General features: G+C 51.8%; 7 protein-coding genes across 7 annotated transcripts; 4 read left to right on the top strand and 3 right to left on the bottom strand.

Moving 5' to 3' along the window:
- Positions 1-296: 296 nt before the first annotated feature.
- ANOM_007097 (formin-binding protein HOF1) lies at positions 297-3,874 on the top strand. The gene is made up of 7 exons (XM_015552353.1): positions 297-451; positions 518-622; positions 674-960; positions 1,013-1,225; positions 1,281-1,379; positions 1,430-3,218; positions 3,277-3,874. The coding sequence occupies exons 1-7, from the start codon at positions 445-447 to the stop codon at positions 3,447-3,449; spliced, it is 2,673 nt and encodes an 890-aa protein (XP_015406050.1). The 5' UTR covers positions 297-444; the 3' UTR covers positions 3,450-3,874.
- A 1,154-nt stretch (positions 3,875-5,028) lies between these two features.
- On the bottom strand, positions 5,029-6,936 carry ANOM_007096 (uncharacterized protein; the record flags this gene model as incomplete). The annotated part of the gene is made up of 6 exons (XM_015552352.1): positions 5,029-5,110; positions 5,163-5,265; positions 5,321-5,363; positions 5,423-5,769; positions 6,291-6,566; positions 6,643-6,936. The coding sequence occupies 6 exons, from the start codon at positions 6,934-6,936 to the stop codon at positions 5,040-5,042; spliced, it is 1,134 nt and encodes a 377-aa protein (XP_015406051.1). The 3' UTR covers positions 5,029-5,039.
- Positions 6,937-7,283: 347 nt separating this feature from the next.
- On the top strand, positions 7,284-8,964 carry ANOM_007095 (uncharacterized protein; the record flags this gene model as incomplete). The annotated part of the gene is made up of 2 exons (XM_015552351.1): positions 7,284-8,308; positions 8,361-8,964. Exons 1-2 carry the CDS (start codon positions 7,575-7,577, stop codon positions 8,962-8,964), a joined length of 1,338 nt encoding a protein of 445 aa, XP_015406048.1. The 5' UTR covers positions 7,284-7,574.
- An 810-nt stretch (positions 8,965-9,774) lies between these two features.
- ANOM_007094 (Mcm10/DnaG-type zinc finger protein) lies at positions 9,775-12,102 on the bottom strand (the record flags this gene model as incomplete). Its single annotated transcript, XM_015552350.1, has 1 exon — positions 9,775-12,102. The coding sequence occupies one exon, from the start codon at positions 12,100-12,102 to the stop codon at positions 9,775-9,777; it is 2,328 nt and encodes a 775-aa protein (XP_015406049.1).
- A 688-nt stretch (positions 12,103-12,790) lies between these two features.
- Positions 12,791-14,055, top strand: ANOM_007093 (uncharacterized protein; the record flags this gene model as incomplete). Its single annotated transcript, XM_015552349.1, has 2 exons — positions 12,791-13,264; positions 13,288-14,055. The coding sequence occupies 2 exons, from the start codon at positions 12,791-12,793 to the stop codon at positions 14,053-14,055; spliced, it is 1,242 nt and encodes a 413-aa protein (XP_015406046.1).
- A 467-nt stretch (positions 14,056-14,522) lies between these two features.
- ANOM_007092 (galactokinase galE) lies at positions 14,523-16,211 on the bottom strand (the record flags this gene model as incomplete). The annotated part of the gene is made up of 3 exons (XM_015552348.1): positions 14,523-14,559; positions 14,624-15,505; positions 15,556-16,211. The coding sequence occupies 3 exons, from the start codon at positions 16,209-16,211 to the stop codon at positions 14,523-14,525; spliced, it is 1,575 nt and encodes a 524-aa protein (XP_015406047.1).
- Positions 16,212-17,313: 1,102 nt separating this feature from the next.
- On the top strand, positions 17,314-18,369 carry ANOM_007091 (uncharacterized protein; the record flags this gene model as incomplete). Its single annotated transcript, XM_015552347.1, has 1 exon — positions 17,314-18,369. One exon carries the CDS (start codon positions 17,314-17,316, stop codon positions 18,367-18,369), a length of 1,056 nt encoding a protein of 351 aa, XP_015406044.1.
- Positions 18,370-18,519: the final 150 nt, after the last annotated feature.

Here is an 18,519-nt window from a genome sequence, read left to right as displayed (position 1 = left end):
AATTAAATGACGTGCCCCCGTGATGGACCGGTTGCCCCGAGAAACGTGGAGCTGTAAACATCGCCCGTCATCCATTCCAGACTCAACCTTACCTGACCTGAGGATCAGCTCCACCAGATTCAGCTCCATTCTGCTGCTGTTCTGCCCATTCTTTCCGTGGTTCCTGGCTTTCTTTCTCCCCTTCTTCCCCCTTTGCCGTCTCCGGGGTTATTCTCCAGACTGATCTCCTGCCTCCCTAATTCTCCGGAATCTTATTCGGATAGTCGTATTGCTTTCATTTATTTATTTGTTGGACTACATTCGATCCTGCTCCTTGTTATATTTTTCGATTTCCGGTGATCAGATGAGCAAAGGCTGGCCAAAGCTCGGAAGGATTGACCGACTATAATCTGCAAAAAAAAAAAAAAATATGCCCGGCACAGTGCTGATGGGCCAACAGTGGCCATGTCCTGTAGGACCCCTAGACAGATCCAACAATACCATGAGTAGTCCCTACTAACGCTATCTATCATAATAGTTGCCAACAATTTCTGGGGGAAGGATGACGCAGGTGTTGGACCCATGCTTGAACGCATGCACACTGCCAAAGTGTCTTGCGATGAACTCAAGACGTTCTATAACAGTATGTGCTCCGAATTGCGCGCTGGTCATTAGATTCTAATGAAGTGAACAGTCCGTGCTGCCATTGAAGAGGAATATGCACGCAAGCTGCTGGCTCTTTGCCGAAAACCCCTTGGGTCGACCGAGCTAGGCTCCCTTCGGTCTTCCTTCGATGTTGTCCGCGGCGAAACAGAGGCAATTGCCAAGGCACATGGAGCTATCGCAGGACAGATGAAAAGGGAGTTAGAAGAGCCATTGGTAGCGTTTGCTGGTGGATCGAAGGAGCGGAGAAAGATCATACAAACAGGGATCGAGCGCCTGCTGAAAACCAAGATGCAGCAGACTCAGACAGTGAATAAGGTAAGTTGAAGTTACAAGCTTCTTGAGTCGGAACGTACTGATTAGACTGTAGACCCGAGATCGGTACGAGCAAGACTGCCTAAGAATCAAGGGATACCTTGCCCAAGGACATATGGTCATGGGACAGGAAGAACGCAAAAACAAAGCGAAGCTGGAGAAGACGCAGGTTCAGCTGGCCTCCAGCAGCAGCGAGTATGAAGCTGCCATTAAAGTGCTTGAAGAGACGACTGGTCGCTGGAATAAAGAATGGAAATCAGCCTGTGACGTATGTCCCGAAGGACGACCCGAGCGACTGGTGGATGAAACTAATGAGCATCTAGAAATTCCAAGATCTCGAAGAGGAACGACTCGACTTCACTAAAAGTAGTCTGTGGGCTTATGCAAACATTGCATCTACTGTTTGTGTTAGCGATGATGCTGTATGTGTCACCTCTTGCTAATATGGAATGCCTGCTAAACTTGTTATTAGTCGTGCGAGAAGATCCGCCTTTCGTTGGAAGGCTGTGAGGTTGAGAAGGATATCATCTACTTCATCAAGGAAAGGGGAACTGGCCAAGATATCCCAGACCCTCCCCGCTTCATTAATTTCTGTCGGGGTGATATTAACGATACCAGCTCGGAGGCCTCAGAAGAAGATGGCTTCTCTGTAGCCCAATTCCAGCGTACAATCAATCCGGCGTTTCGCAGTTCCTCCCCGCAACCATCAACTTATGAATCGCATCACGACCCACAGTCCGACCTGGCAAGCAAGGTCGTTCATAATAACCCCCCTACGCCTACAAGTAGGGAAACTACCATCACTCCGCAAAAGGCGACGCAACAGCCAGCGCCCTTGGATCTTCGCCGGGGTGGTCAACTGCCACCGAACTACGACCCTAGCGAGCATGGAGAGATTAGCAGTGTGCCTCACAATGCGTATCCAACGGATGGTATGACCATGTTCTGCAGGACCGGACCTCCTTCCGAGCGGAGCTCTGGCACAAATAGCGCCTACCGACCATCGAGCCGTGATTCCCAGAGTGAGATCTCCAATCCAACTTCTATGTCCAGTCAGGAACCTCCCAGCGCCAGACAATCCCCAACAAAGCCGACAAATGGCGTGCCACTTCATGGCATGGGGACGGATAAACAAATTCAGAAGAAGAGGAGCGCCTTCTTTAGCAACAGCCCATTCCGACGAAAGAGTCGCCATGACAAGGAGCGCAACTCTGGCCCGTCACAGCCACCTTCTCGTGGCACATGGGATACGTCAAAGCCATCAAGCCCAACCAAAGCTCCTCAGCCCCAGCCGCCAATTTCTGCTCCTGGAAACGATCAGCTATCCAGTAGCCCTGAGCCTGTGGATCCGAGAGCCAATTTCCAGCTTAATGTCGGCAACAATGTATTTGACGTCGCATCACCTGATAAGGACAAAGTGAAGGCATCTCAGGCAGCCAAGACTGTGGAAGAAGAGCTTGATCCAATTGCGCGGGCCCTGGCTGATCTAAAAGGGGCGGGCAAGCAGTCCACCACCCGGATCTCTGCTGACAGATACCATGGCATTGCTACACCAAACCCTTCAGCTCCTAGTTCAAATTACAGCAGCGCATCTGTGGCGACTCCGCCTCCGTCATATAACGACTCTTCGGTGAAACGTCTTGATGCCCCGCAGCCGGCGTTCACCTCCGCGCAAATGCAGAAGACGACGCAGAAGTACACAGGACAAACTAATAACATGCTACGTGGTAGTAGCAACACCTCGGGCCTCGCAACTAGAAACCGTGCACAATCCCAAGATGTACCTCGTGCCAGGTCCCCCACCCCAAGACGAAGCGCAAGTCCCAACGTCAGCAGCCCCCGTGTGGATACCCGCATGAGTCAGTACAGCAGAGGAGCAAGCCCAAGCCCTAGCACATACCAATCCAGCAGTATGAGAAGTCGGTTCAGTCAGTCACCGACTGTCTCTACCCCACCCCAGCGGCCAGCAGATGCAGCATACTCGCCCCGCGAGTACCCAAGGCGAACTTCTCCTAATCCCATGAGCCGTGGCGTTTCACCGCAGCCACAGTTCCGGCAACAATCCCGCCCGTCGAGTGCTGGAGGCATGGAGTTGCAGCTCTCCAACCAAGTTGACATGTACGGTTCTCCAAGACAAGCTGGAAGGCCAGGGTCCTACTATGACGGGGGAAGCCATAGGAGCAGGTCCAGGAGCAGGACTCTGGCCGTTGCGGATCCTGGCAGACAGTTCAGCCGGGATGGTCGCCCCATTCTCCATTTTGGTAAGCAAACGAAAACCTCACTGCGTGATGAGACTTTCAACTAACATTGTGCCTACAGCTCGAGCCATGTATAGCTATACTGCTGCAATTCCCGAAGAACTGGCTTCGCCAAAGGTGATGTCCTCTCGGTCATTCGACTTCAAGACGACGGCTGGTGGGAAGCCGAAGTTACTACTACCCGCGGACGACCTGGTTTGGTCCCCAGCAATTATTTGCAAATTATCTAAATAATGTCCATTTCATGAACAGCCTGTGTACAGGTGAACGATGTTTATCATGTGTTCATGATGTAGATACGGATTTACACGACTTCTATGGGATTTTCTATGTTCTTGGTGCACATGCTTTTCCTTCGTGTTCCAGATTGCTTACGATTGATATCACCCAGTTGTTGTTTTTGACTTAACCCATACCTTTTGTTTGCCTTCTACCCTCCTTTTTTTCCTTTGAATTTCGAGTTCTTGAGAAGCCAGCGTTCGTTCTTGGTTTGGTCTCTATTCCTGTACTTGACAACGGCAGACGTGCACGTTCCAGAACTATTCCATGGTTCCTGCCCTCTGTTGTCCGATTCTGTCCTACAACTTTCTATAATTTGAGTAATAATTATTTGATTAGTGATGAGTGGTCTCAAACGGCATTGCAATGCACGAAAGCAAGTATTGCCAATTCTCATTAAATCACATCTGTTTCTGCGCCGAAATGCTTCTGGTCCAGCCAGGCCCTAGAACGCACCACCGACTTAGGGCACAACAAGTATTATAGAAGTAAAAGCCAGAACCCACATTTTCGCACGGCCCAATGTATCCTTATTAACGTCATGGAGAGGACCTCAAGCCCGCATATCTCGAGCCACGGTCAAGAACCATTCGATTTCTCATCGTCAGACAACTCATTGTTGCATTTCATGCACTCGTACCCCTCCGCGGACTTCAAAAGACGAACATAGGTTATGGCGCAGTGCGGCTGATCCCAAGCATCGCACCGAGCATCCTTGAGCTTGAGCTTCGGTCTGTTACAATCCATATCGACATGGTCGTTGACATGTCCGCACTCCTTGTGGATAACGCGTGTGACCCGACACATCGGGATCGGGGCAGTCGTAATCGGAGTTCGTCTAATTGGGTCTGAACCGAGGACGTATGTATGTATCGTGCGTAGAGAGAGGGAAGACTCTTAGGGCTCGGTCATCACAAAGAAGCTCTCGGTAGAGCAATTGTTTCGCAACCTGGATACAGGTATAGTATGAGGGTATCACGAGCTTAATAGCTCGATGGGAGAGAAAAGAATGGATGGAATTAAGTGTGGTATTCTGGAATTTGTGTGTAGACGAGGATCGAACACGAGAGAAATTGTGTATAGCATAGCTTAGTGGTTGGTATTATTTGGGGCGTGGGAGTGAATTTGAGGGCGGGATATTGCGACAAACGTGAACAGATTAACTCCACATTGATCCTGTGAATTTGCGGGCAGTGCACGGGTGTGGGTATGTTGAGTGCAAGAATGGGATAGGAATCCTTCACGCAAAGATGTGGCTTGAATACATGGATTTAGAGTACATGGGCATGTTGTATGTATGTACATTGGTGGGGTTGGGATGTGCTAGGTTGATATGTGCACCCATCCACTTTCTGGAAAACATGTTCTGGGTGTAGTAGGTAAATCAAATAACCCTTTTGGGTCATCATTATACAATGGAAAATTCATCCCCAATGCGTAGATTCTGGGGGTTTTTCCCGTGGGAAAAAGACGATGCTTTGTCGGCGAGAGGAACATAGGGGGGTATATGAAACGGATGCATCGCCATTGAAAGCGGAATTAGTTTCATTCGTCGTCAACAAAGGAGTTTGCCAGACGGCCAAATATGGGCACTTCGTAGTGATCAAGTGTGTCAACTGGGACTTGGTTAGTACTACAGGGTGTTTCTCAGCCTATGCCTTGACTTACCGTCGCGATAAGCACGCATGCTCAAGAAACCGATCATGGCCAAATCGCATAGGAGCAGAGTCCATGACAAAAAGCTTGACCAAGCGAATATGAGATGGATTATCTAACGAACTGTAAGCGCGCATTTCACGCAAGGTCGGACACGTGGCTTGACATACAAACATGACGGTAAAAAGCATACTTGACTGCCATGCATGAAAGCTGCATAACATTAGTAAATTTGCCAGGAATTGCATCATCGGGTTTGTTTTGACACTTACCGTACATAATCGCTTTTGTGTTCTACTAGTAGAAGGAAGACACCACCCGCAGGAGGCAGAAGCAGATATGCCAGCATAGCTTCAAAATCCATACGGATGGGTAGACTCGTATCAAAAGCTCCCATGTTCCATCTCCCCCTTTCAACATCTCCGCCATAACTATTATTTCCGAACCCAGTTGCCCCTGTTTGAACTCCACCGGTAAAGTGACTCGGTGACGGAAGCGCGTTAGATGCGAGATTTGGGATTGGAGGAGAGCCGACAGGAGATCTGAGAATGGGCGATTTCACGCGATTGGCATCGCCGAGGGCAGGCGACATTGCCCGCTCGACCTCGGGGGATTCATCCTGATAGGGAGCGAAATTCATTGCGCTCGATATAGCGATCGCAGGCAAGGTGGACGTCGGGATTATGGCGTGAGGTTCTTATCAGGTGGTAAAGCTTTATCGGCCGCTCATGATGGCGGTGACGTCTTGGCGCCTGAGGCAGAAAACGCGTCGTGTTGATAAATCTCCTACCCGAGTATCATGTTTACGACTGCACTACACCAATTTACACTGACCTGGGAAAAAAAAGAAATAGAAGAAAAAAGGGCTGTATACCGTCTATGCTCCTGGGTATCATATTGCAAGTTTTTACCTCATTGAAATCTCGTAATGTACATGAAGACGTCTCGTCATTTATGCAAAGCTCTTCAAGTTCTACCTCGACCACGCGTAACGCTAGGGCCTCGGGCAATTCCGCTGACCGGTCTCCGTGTATTTGTGGTTGTAGATCCTCTTGTCGCAGTGGATGTGGTCCTTGTTGCACTCGGATTGGTTCGTGAGTAGGAGACACTTGGTGTTCTTCCCAGACCGCTACTGCGGACCCTGCCACGTGTGCCTCGAGCAGCGGCTTGCGTTCTTCTCTTCTCTTCTTCCTCGGCTCTCCGAGCCGCTGCCTCTCTCTGTTCCTGCAACTCTCGTTCCCGTCTTTCCGCGGCTTGTTGCTTGAGGCGCTCTTCGTTCTCCAAGTCCGCAACATCTTGAACAGCACCTTGCCAGTTTGGATTGAGGATCAACCGCTGGTTATGCTCAGTCTGAGATAGAATTCGCGTCCAAGTGTTTAGTAATGTTGACGCGGAATCAACGGTACGCGAAACGGTCTATTGTAGGTTTTTTTGTTAAATTGGCGATCCGGAAACGGCTTGACTGGGAAAGTCAATAAAAGATTCGACATACATCCATGTTACCCTTTGCCCGATCAAGGCTATTCAGAAGGCCTTCAATCACCTGATTGATGTTCCGGACACTCTGTAACTCGTTCCGCAAGGCTGCCTCACGCGCCTCTTGGCGGTCGAACAGCGTTTCACCATCGTGGGAGGATATGGGCGGGGGTGTGGTGCTCTCTTCTTTCACGGGTATTCGATTCAATTTCCTACTGCCCCGCTTGGAGGGAGAATCCCAGAGGTCGTCTGTGTCTTCATCGGAGAGTTGGAGTCGTTCCATTTCCTCCGCCGTGCTGCGGAAAGCCATGGTTTGCAAGGTTAAGGGTGGGGATAGTTGTGGTTGTGGAGGGGAAGAGGGACAGCAAACAAATCGGACTATTTTAGTTGTCTGCACGTGTAGATAAGTGCTGGGTTATGGTGACTTATCGTCGCCTAAGACCTAAGGCGGGAATGGTGAATCAATGCCTGAGGAGGGGCGGTGGGGCGGGTGATTGGTTCAGCCTCACTGTTAAATGTGTGGCTGGGTCGACGTCAAGCATTCCTCGTTCGTTGCTCCCCCCCGTCACCAACACCAAACTTCTTCCAACCCTCTCGTTTTCTCCTCCACCATCGCTATCGTTCCCTTTATCGCTCGATAAGAATTAATTAATTTAATTCTCTCCTTTTTTCTTTCCACAATTATCCATCGGATCATACCCACTCGACCCCATAGACGAATCGATCGCTAGTCGAGCTTCAGAGTTCTACCCGTCATTCGGTCGGCTTTTGGCGTACTCGCGCGCGTCTTTCCTCCCTTGGTACCCCTTGGACTCGCGACCGCCCAATTTTACCGCTCACATCGTCCACGCCTGACAACCACTCTTGGTCACGAACCTCGTCTTCAATCATTACTGCTCGATATCGTGTGTGCATAATCCGAGTTCTGAGTGTTGAACATCTCTCACAATGGCGACGACACCTCCGCCGCCGTCAACTCTTCGGGTGCCTCCCACTCCACGACATGGACCCGGATACGACCAATATGAGCCGTACTCTACGCGGCATTCGGCGCGGCTAGCCGGTCAACGGGCATCAAAGGAGAGACACACAACTCCTCCGCCGAATTTTCCGCCATCGCAGAGTTTGAAAGGTACAAAGAAGCAACATAAGGAACTGGGAGCATTGTCACCACCCGAATCTGCTCGCAGATCGCCCCGCAAGAAGACAACAGATCGGATCGGCAGTTTCCTGCTGGATGGCGCCTCTGAACTAGACGACTCAGATCCTTTCGGCACATCGGAGCCTTCCAACTCAACTCGTCCTTTACACGCATTCCGGACCACCATGTCACAGGGAATGCTGCCAACACCTGCCAAAACGCCAAAGAAGAAAGCGGTCGGCGATGTTGGAAGCACGGCACGCACTCTTTTCCCTCCGCCCTCGGGACGTACCAAGAGGAGCAAGAAATACACCGGCTTTTCACTGGATAGCTTTGACGACAATGCTCAGGGCGGATCTGATATCCAAATTTACACCGACTCTCGTGACCGAATTCCAGAGCCGGATGAAAGCGAAGACAACCCATTCTGCAAGAAGCCCACTGCCCCTACACGATTTTCGAGGCGCAGGGCAGAGCAAAGCAAGCGTGACAAGGAAGTTGACGAATCAGTCAAACGTGACGATGGCATGACTTATGTATTGTAAGTATATTCTTCGAGATCTGTCGAGCGTCCTCGCTAACGAATTCTGCAGCCGTGGCAAGAAAATCTTCCGCAAGTTCGTCGAGCCAGTTGAGAGTGATGGCGATGATGAAGATGACGACCTGGGCTTGCTTGCAGCTCGCCCGGATTTGTTGGATGAAGACATTACTGCCAACGTTCGACCACTCACTCGCTCGTCCATCAAGCCTCGTGTGCTCTTCCCCGCAGCAAACGACCGCGCGCCTCCGTCAAATTATGCTAGCGATGTCGATGAAGAAGCAGCTACTGATATAGAGGACCACATGGTCGTTCCTGATGTCGCAGAAACTGTCGATCGCCCCGTCGACGTTGAGATGAAGCAGCGGCCAGTCACTCCTCCACCAAATACTGTTGATACCCCTCCCTCGCCTGGTGCGACAATACGCTCATTGCGTCCTCGAGCCAAGCGTGATGATTCGGAGCACACAACACCTACGGTCCCAGAGACCAAAAAGAAACGCGTTAGTCCCTTTGATGGTTGGCTGAGAAGGAAACCGACTCCTGTCCCCGCAGGGTCCAAGGCCAGAAAGAGGGACGCTGCTGAGACGGCCGGTAGCCCCGGTGGCCCGGCTACCAAGAAAACCAGAGGAAGCCGAGCTGCCGCCACATCGTCCTGACCTACATAATTTCAGATGTTATTGGCATGCGATGTGATTCAGCTTTTGATGCTCTGAATTTTTACGTCTTTTTCCTAATGGCGATTCTGGTTATCCAGACATGTTGACTTTTCTTGAATGCCAAGATTCAGGGCTAAGAACCTTTTTTTAAAAGTCCGGCTGCGCTCGGTTTGCGTCTGTTCATACAATCAAGTCTTTGTTGGGCAGCAGTCGGAATGGGATACGGGAATGGGTAAATGGACAGGTATCGGGATTTGGCTGGCAAGCACATTACTGGATGGAGTTTGTTTTTTTGTTTCTCATGCTTTTTTTCCTGCCTCTGAGCCCGGCGTGTATTTGAGCTCTTCTCTCGATAGCTTTAGTTTAGATATCCAATGAACAACCAATATCATCTCTACTATTGTCCTCTGTAACCCATCTAATCGCAGAAGGTATACAATTCAATGCCACTGCCTACTCTTTCCGCTCAGAGCTACGCGCTAAACATATATAATCTTGATGTTTGTGTATGGCTGTACAGGTTATTCAAAGGAATGGATTGAATAAGAGGTATAAAATACTCCGTAGCCTGCTAGAAGTAAGAGATATAAAGGCAGCCAAAAGGGACTATCAAAGTATAAGAAGCGCCGAGTAGAAGGGTACATGCAAGGGTAACAAAAAAAAAAGAAAGAAAGAAAAAGAAAAAAGAAAGGAAAGGGAAGGAAAGAAAGAAACTCCAACAACTCCAAGAGCCTCTATTGAGGACGTTAGCGTTCATCAAAACATGGCTTGGTTCTTTTGTGTCTATGTTCATCTGCAGTACTGGTTGTCTTATATGATATCCAGCTCGTCGTCATCGTCATCATCGAAGCCTGTGGACATCCCCAGGCTATCTCTTCCGGCTTCCTTGATGCCCTTGGCGGTGATGAACCGGGTCTTTTTCACGCTGTTGCCGTGTGAACCGTCATGAGCGCGCTTCAACGGGCCCAGTTTCACCGTGTTTGCTTTCCTGAAGCCGAGCAGGCCTGAGTGGCTCGAAGGGGTCTCCGGGTTAGGGGTTGTCTTTGCCGGTGTGATATTCTCCGACGAGACGTTCTCGGGATTTCGAGCCCGAAGATATTCAGCGCCCATCCCGATTCCCCGCGAGGTGAGCTTCTGGGCGATATCGCGCTCCCGCTGCTGTTCGACCAGCCGGCGGCGGAATCGTTCTTCTTTGTTTTCCATTCCGCGGCCCATCCGGCCTGCGGCGATGAATGGGTCTTCGTCGTCGGCGTCGATGAGTCGAGCGGCAGACTGGCCGCCTGGCATGACGAAGGAGGAGCCGCCGTTGCCGGCTCGGGACTTGGGGGCCGGCGCAACGTAGTATAGAGACTGGGACTGGAAATCGTATTGTGCTCCGTTGGGTTTCAGTCCCTTTCGGGGCCCTTCGCCCTTCGCTTTGCCATTGCCGAAAAAGCCAGTGCGTGGCCCAGAGCGCCCACCCGGACCGAACATGCCTGTCCCATTGTTGACTCCCATTCTTTGGGACTGGGTGCGGCGAACTTGGATGTCGATGTGGAAATCACAGAACTCCGTCTTGCGGGCGTCAACCCACGCTTGGCATGTCTTGCCGTCTTTCCTGACGGCCTTGCAGAAGCCGATGTCTTGCGCATAGCCTATCTCCAGGACCTTGTCGTCGGACGACGAAATGGCGAGACTGAACTTGTTGGTGTCGAGCTTGTGCTTCGGCGGGGGCAAAATCGTCGGGTTCAGGATGGCGATGAGAATGCCCTCGGATAGCCTGTAGTACCGCGGGAAAGCGGTGTCGAAAAGGAAAAGATCAATGGTCCATTTCAGGTCCGTGAGCTGGATGCACATGTATCTGCTGGTGTTGTTGAGTCCTTCATCAAAGGGATCGGCTTCTTTTGCAGACACCTTTTTCGAGTCTTTGATCTCTCTGGGCTCGGACTTCGAGGCTACTATCCCAAAGACCACGTAGTCGCCGTTGATAGTTTCAGGTAGCTCGAAGGCGGGCCCCTTCACGGTCCTCAAAAGATCGGGAATGCGGAGAACCTTCTTGTCAGCAAGAGTGCGGGTTAGAAAGGAGTGCGGTAGGATACGGTTAGAAAGATGAAGGGAAGAAAAGGGTTCGAATTTCGAAGAGTCAGGAGTCTTGTCTGGTGCACTCCCTTCGCGAGTGTCGTCAGAGCCGGTATGTTCAAAGCTGGTAGATGAAGCGGTCTGTGCTTCCGATTCAGACTTTTGGTTTCGTCTATGGAGATATGATCCGGGCTCATCCTGATCAAGGTTCCTTCGTACACTGGGAAGAGTCTGGCTTCTTTTCAGGCCTGCAGGCTTGAGATTATTGCATGACCGTAGAATGTCATCTCGGCTGAAGCTTTCAGTCTGTCGATTTCTGGTCGGTGACCGTGTAGGAGACCCCTTCCTTGCCTCGGCTGCCGCCTTGAATGCGTCCACCTCTGCCTTGTCGAATTGGAATGCTGAGCTCCTGTTGACTTGCAGCCTCTCTGCCCGTTCCCTTCGGACTTTGTCGGCAGATCTGCTCTCGGCCATTCGCTCACTGAAGCTCTTGGGGCGGTTTCCTGGCTCCCCTGCTAAAGCCTGCGTTAGGGCATTGTGGGAATGCAACGCCATGCCGTCTCGAAGACCACCTCCGCTTGTCGGTCGGCCGGTAGACCTGGAGCTTGGAGGTCGCTTTAGAGAAACATCACTGCCTTTGAGGCCCTTGTCGATACCGAGTATATACCTTCGCGGGGAGGCGGGCGGAGCTGCGGCTGCCGGACGCCGTGTCGGCGACAATGGGACCTGCACATCATTGGGCTCGAATCTGCTCGACACTTCTCTGGCGCTCTTCATCCTTGAGAAATTGTCCTGAGCCCGTGACGAGGCGCTCACCGCCGATCCTGGTCTGGACAGTATATCGTCTCTGTCGTGCGCGTCCGGTCCCGGCGTGCCTGGCTTCCCACGATTTTTCTGCAGTTGCTTCAGCTTCAGTCGCGCCTCGATAGCTGCTAACTTCAATTTCAGCGTTTCCTCATCCTCATCTTCATCGTCGTCCTCGAGACCGTCATCTAAGAGCTGTCCCGACCTTGTTCGAAGGTCCGGGGTTGTAGTGGAACGTTTGAGAGGGGACGCGAAATTTTCTCGACGGCGCTGCATCTCTTCATATTTTCTTCGACCGCTGGGAGAGCTCAGCAGCGCCTCCCTGGGGGACTTGGGGGGCCACGAGATGTCGACCACTTCGGGGCGGGAATCATCAGTCCAGGGCCGCGGAAGGGATAGGGAAGTTTTTCGTACTCACTACTGGTCATCGGGCTCTGGATTTTCTTTGTCGTTGGTAAAGCAGGGTTTGCGGTAGCGCCACACCAATGCTACCACTATTAACACGCTAAGAATGCCACTATTTGTTCTCGGATTGCGCCTTCCCGTGGGTTTTGGCCATGTTCAGGCCCGTATGGATGCGGGGAATGCCAATGGAGGGAGAGAAGTAGAGGCCGACGACGGCGCAACAATAAATGACTCTGGACGACCGAAGGGGTGAACAGGGAGGGAAAGGACGTGAGCATTCAGCAAGACACTGTCTGTCATCAGCAAGGCATACAACACACACACACACACGGTTGAGTTGCATTAGTTGGTAAAGAAAGGTTGTCGCTTGGGCTTTCTACTGGTCGGCGGAGCTGCGGCCGTGATTGGCTGCGCGTGATGTCGCGTTCGGAGTTGGAATTAATTTCAGGCACGCGTTTAGTACCGAGTACACAGTGAGTACGAACTAGCACTACTAGTACTACCTAGTAGTCACTTCGAACCTTCAATTCTCTCAAACGAGTCCTATTCCTACCTCACCATGCGCACCCGATCGTCGGCTCCTTCGTCCGAGCAATCCAAGCCGGATCAGCCCTCCAAACCGCCGCTGACGACCGAGAAACCCGGCAAGACATTCATCCTCCCTTCTTCCGCCAGCGACCAAGCCCGGTTCCTCCAATTGCCCAACCCCCAAACCGGAGAACTCACGCGCTATTACTTCTGCCCACAGCGGGGAATCTACGAATTCACCGCGGTTACCTCTTCCTCGCAGTCCCCACGAAGTGTCCTTTTCACCCCCAAGGCGGAGACCAGCACGGCACCGGATGGAAAACAGTCCCAGCCCAGAAATGCGACCGTAGCGAAAACCGCGCAATTGTTGATCGCAACGCCCATAGACGTGGTCTTCTTTTTGATTCCTCTACTATGCCCGACTTCTTCCCAGGCGAAAGGCCTATTCCAACCCCTGGACGACATCATCGACTCGCAGGACGACCTCCCCAAGCACTTCCGGCATGTTCTCTACGATGAATCTTTCAGGACTGTCTTACAGGCGCGAGCGAGGCGATTTGCGATTCAGTGGAGGCCGGAGACGAGAAAATGTTCCGATTCAGTGAGACGAAACTTCTCCGGGAATTGATTGCCAAGGCAGAGCGGATGGTCGCACTGGGACTTCCCGCCAGCATGGAGGAACGCTTTATCCGCCAAGCGTTGTCCACGCCGCTGATGGCTGTCAAGCGAGAGGATGCGTCGACCAATGTGGCGTCGTCCAATCCTACGGAGGGCGAAGCAACGCCACAGGAAGACAAGGAGACACCGGCAACAACAGCAAGCTCGACGTCGGTCCCTACGCCCTCCGACGTATCCACCCCTGCTACAGAAGTGCCGCCAAATGCGCCAGCAGCTTCAGACGATGTGGCTCGTCTCCTGAGGATCTCGACGGCTCTCGCCTTCATGAAGGACTCCTACCTGTCTGCGGCTCTGCGCGCCAAGGTCGATGAGCTACTCTCCAGCTCCGAGAGCCCTATAGACTTCAAGCCTATGCATGATCATCTCAAGCATGTGGCGGAGCTTCGCGCAGAGGCCCTTGCGTCCCGGTCTTTGGGAGACTTCAGCCGGAAGCGAGACATCGATGACGACGAAGGCGCCGAGTCACGGGCGGAGAAGAAGCGGCGCAAGGAGGAAGAGGAGAAGAAAAAGAAGGCGGGAGAATCTCGGGGAGTTCGGGACTTGAAGAAGGTGAACACCACGGGAATGAAGAAGATGAGCGACTTCTTTTCCAAGGCGGCCGCCAAGAAGAAATCTTGAGTCGTGTGCATGAAACCTTATTCGACACGGAATCAGACTTCATGTTGGCAGTCGCACGCTACCTTCGCCGTTCAGTCTGGTATCAATGACTACCCAGCTTCCGTCGGTGGAACGGAGACCATTCTACTCGTTCTCAAGTCCCGTACTAGATGGAATACAAGCAGAGTCATGGGACCAGAAGGCTCAGTAAGAAGTCGAGCCAGTCGGCGCAATACACTGCGAGTATCTCGAAGGTCAAATAATAGCGAGAAGAGAAAACCTCTCACGACAAGGGGAAAGTCAGGCTTCTCAGGGTAACAGTCTACATGGCCTTAAGCCTGCTGGTCATGTCTGCATATCTGACGCTAGCGCCAATACAATTTCAGTAACGGATTGGAGACTATATACAATATTTAATTCCAAGTTCAACTTCATCCATCCCGTTCCCTTTTTCTTTCTTTTTTAAATTATTTTCCCTTAAGTTAGTTTTAGACATTGACTTGAGCAATGGCCTCGCCCGTAACCCTATTCGAAGCGCAAGTTAGCAAGATGCACATCGTTCACAACGTAAAGAGAGGACAGGACATACACAAAGGAGCCGTTGGAAGGCTTGCTAATAACCATCGCCTGGGCCAGCTTCTCGTCGGTGATATCCGGGAACTTCTTCAGGTAGTACTCCTCCTTGAGAGCCTTGATCACCGCGTCGACCTTCGACTGCGGCAGCATATGCACAGTGCAGCCACCCCATCCCGCACCGGTCAGACGGCTACCCCAGGTACCCGCGCGCCGGGCAATCGCACAGATATCGTCGACCTCGGGCGCGCTGCACTCATACTGGGTGCGGCAGGAGGCCTGGGACTCGTTCAGCAGCTGTCCGAGGTACTGGATGCGCCTGTCGTCGAGGGTGGCCGCCTTGGCGAGGCAGGCCTTGAAGTCGAGCACGCGACGGGCCTCGGTGTAGCAGTGGAGGGCGCGCTGGCGCAGGAGGAAGCGCTCGGCCTGCACGGGGAAGGAAGAGAGGTATTTGGCTTCGAGGTCTGCGACCGTGATGCCGAGCAGCTGGGCGATCTCCTCGCGTGTGTAGCCTTGTTCCTGGCTGAGCAGCTCCATGGTGGTCTGGATGACGGAGTCGATCTGGTACTCGAGCGGGTCGCCGAGGCGGCCTTCCTTGCGCATGAGCTCTTCGTGGAAGTTCCGCAGACTGTAGCCCAGCGAGCTGTTGTCCTTGGGCAGGGTCAGGCCGTGCTGGGCGGCTAGGACCACGGAGGCGAGGGTGCATTCGGCGACGCGCAGGTTGTAGTGGCGGGGCGCGGTCTCGGCTTTGTTGGAGGTGACGAAGCTCTGGGCCATGAGGAAGGTGATCTCTTCGGTGGCCTTGGGGATGGGGACGTGCTGGACGGAGAAGTTGGGGAAGAATTGGGTGTAGAGCAGGTATCCGCGACGGGAGAAGATGGAGGCGGCTTGGTCCATGCTATGAAGTGTGAGAAGAGTGAATGATCGGAGGGGGTTCTCGGTACTTACCCGCCAGAGTACACGCCCACGGCACGCTCCGAGACCACGGCCAGGTCAAGCAGGTCTTGCTTGGAGACGTTGTGGTTGTTCGCTTTCATGACGGCCAGCGCGCTCGAGCACACGAACGCCGCGCTGCTGGAGATTCCACCGCCCGGGGGCACATTACCATCCACGAGCACTTCTACGCTGGCAGGCACAAAGGAGCCATCTTGCTTGGTTTTGCGCAAGAACTTCAAGGCGCCCAAGAGTCCCGCGCGGAAGTAGTTGACCCATTCGTGCTGCTTCGGATCGATCTCAATATCCGTGTCGCGGGGGACTGTGAATTCGCGAGAGGGGAATTTCTCGGGCTGGACGTTGGCGATCTTCACAAATGGCTCTCCGGTGGAGGGCACCACCTTCACGGCCATGATGACGTCGACGCTGACAGCCGTCGGAAGGACATCGTACAGGTTGTAGTCAATGTGCTCGCCGATAATGTTGACACGGCCAGGACTGCGCGAGACAAAGTCGGGGCGGTGGTTGTACAGTTGGTTGAATTTGGAGATCAGACCGTTGAAACGGGCCTGGTGCTCTGGAGCAACGGAGGTGACCGAGGCATCGTCTGTGGCATAGACCTCAGCGATGTTCTCCGTCTGGGGGACGAGCTCTTGCGGGGTTGTTGCCATGGCGGGGGAATGTGTGGTCGAGTTGAGTGGGAAGGGAAAAGAACGACAGGATCAAGAAGCAAGACAGAAAAAAGACGAGGGGAGGAGGGGTATTTAATTAAAACAATGTATTACTAGTATAAGAGAGAAAAAAAATACGGTCATGAGAGGGGTGGAAAATTGGAGGGAGGAGGAAATGCCCCGCAATGGAGAACAAGAGCCCTGCGACTCCAGCACCGGATGATTGGCCGCCCGGGATAAACGGGGCATCCGTTCATGTCCTAATGACGCTGCCCACGCGATCCCGTGCCTGGAGAAGCCCATGAAATCAGCGCTTACGGCTCACCGGCACTCCGAGTCTCCAGCTTTTTCAACCGAACCCCACATTTCTCCCGAGTCTCTCTCGGCCTGCCGCATTATTACCCCCCGACACTTGGTCTTTTTATAGCCGACCGCACCTTCGTGGTCTTCTAAACAAGCTTTCCTCTTTGCTTTTTCGTACTCTACTGTATACGGTGCTTTCACATTCGCTCCTTCCCAACGGTAACACGATGTTCGCACCCATACGGTCTGAATCCCCGGCTTAATGCCTCTGTAGATTATCGCGTTGAGCCGACTGTACCGAGTCTAATGAAATTAACCGACGTTCTTTCGCGTCTACCCAGGTAAACAGGCTATTCAATTTTCAATCGGGACGCACCACCCCACATCACACCTCTTCTGTTTCCAGGAAATATACCCCTTTTGTTCTAGCCAAAAGAAACATAGAAAGAAAGATTAATATATAACAATGTTATAATTTATAGACGCAAATTGTTGAGTAGACTGTAGTACTATATTTCATATAGAGAACGACGTACGTCCATCTTTCCGGGGCATCCAGGAAGAAGTAAACCCTTCAGATTGGACATTCCCCTCTCGTCAATTTGGTTAATATCGTAACACATCTGAGGGAGTTGAGTGAAAATCATCATCATCATACTTACGTTACCGTGGTCTGGGCACCTACCACTTCTGCCTACAATATTTCTACCCTACCACTTCTACCTATGAGACTTACACAACACCATTATAAGCACAAGCAAGCTGCTATTGTAAAAGTCACAGCTTGCAAACCCACACCATGACTACTAAGAATACAGGCAACCCCTGTGGCTTCGCTGAAGGAGACTTCATCATGGAGAATTACGAAAACTACCCATCCAGCTTCTGCGACCTACAAAATGAGAATCTATTCCCAAGCTCGAAATTCCCAATATTTCGCGAAAGAAATACACCTGCCGCGCGCAACGCCTATACACTAATCCAACCAGCGCTTCTCCTCATATCACGAATCATAATTCAGCGCTGGGAATCTTCTAGCATTTTCGTTCAGCGCCGACACCCAGACCTCCCAGGTGTAAGACTCGATGCTGCTGAGGAGCTAGAAGTATCCAAGGATGAGATTCTCAGATGCATCAAAAACGCCATTCCTGACATCGACTTTGGCCCTGCCATACACCCAATCTCATCCCCATTTGCAGAAACAACACTGCGCCCTAACACGATGTCAGATCTGATAACCTTTGACTACAACATCATTCGACTCTTGAAGGATTCGACTTCAACCCACAGTCAGAAACTAGCGGGTCTGGTCTTTCTGGCAGTCTTACTGGGGCATGGACTAGCCCATGTATTGGAGTTCCGTAGCAGCCGAGCTGGTCAATTACGTTCTAATAACGAGCCATTTGAAACCCCCCCTGGTATAACCTGCCGCAAGGCCGGCACTGCTTGGGAAACTCGTGCATTCGGCGGTCGAGTTTATCCAGTCTGTCAAGTCGAGAATCTTCTACTGACTATTCGAGGTCTGTGCATCGAAAACAGTGCATGGAATTTTGATATGATGAAAGTGAATGAGAACTGGACTCGTCAGCTTTTCACGGAGTCGTATTGGACGATGGCGCCGCACCCCCTACGGCCTCCAATTGATAAATATGCACGATATGCTATTCTTGAGGATGAGTTAATTGATGAGCGATGTGACCTACTAATAAAGAGCAGGTATGAGAATGACGTACGTGTCGAACTGGGGAGTCCTAGGAAGAAGCATAGGCCGATTACACCTGTCAATATCTGTGGAGGTAAGAAAGTGCAAATGGGCTCCCAGGAAAGGGCACCAGGTACACGCATCAACTCTTAATGTGTTCGTTCTAGATTTTATTCAGAATGAATTCTGGCGTGCTTTTCTGGCGTTTACGGATGGAGGGGAGTAGACATTGAAGGTGTATGTCTAGCAGATTTCATAATAATGAACGATGTATTATCCATTCCCTGTTACACTCATCTCAGG

This window comes from Aspergillus nomiae, assembly GCF_001204775.2.
Source record: "Aspergillus nomiae NRRL 13137 chromosome Unknown contig00172, whole genome shotgun sequence".
Taxonomy (NCBI): domain Eukaryota; kingdom Fungi; phylum Ascomycota; class Eurotiomycetes; order Eurotiales; family Aspergillaceae; genus Aspergillus; species Aspergillus nomiae.
Note: the sequence above shows the minus strand (reverse complement) of the source record. Positions and strands in the feature narration are given on the sequence as shown.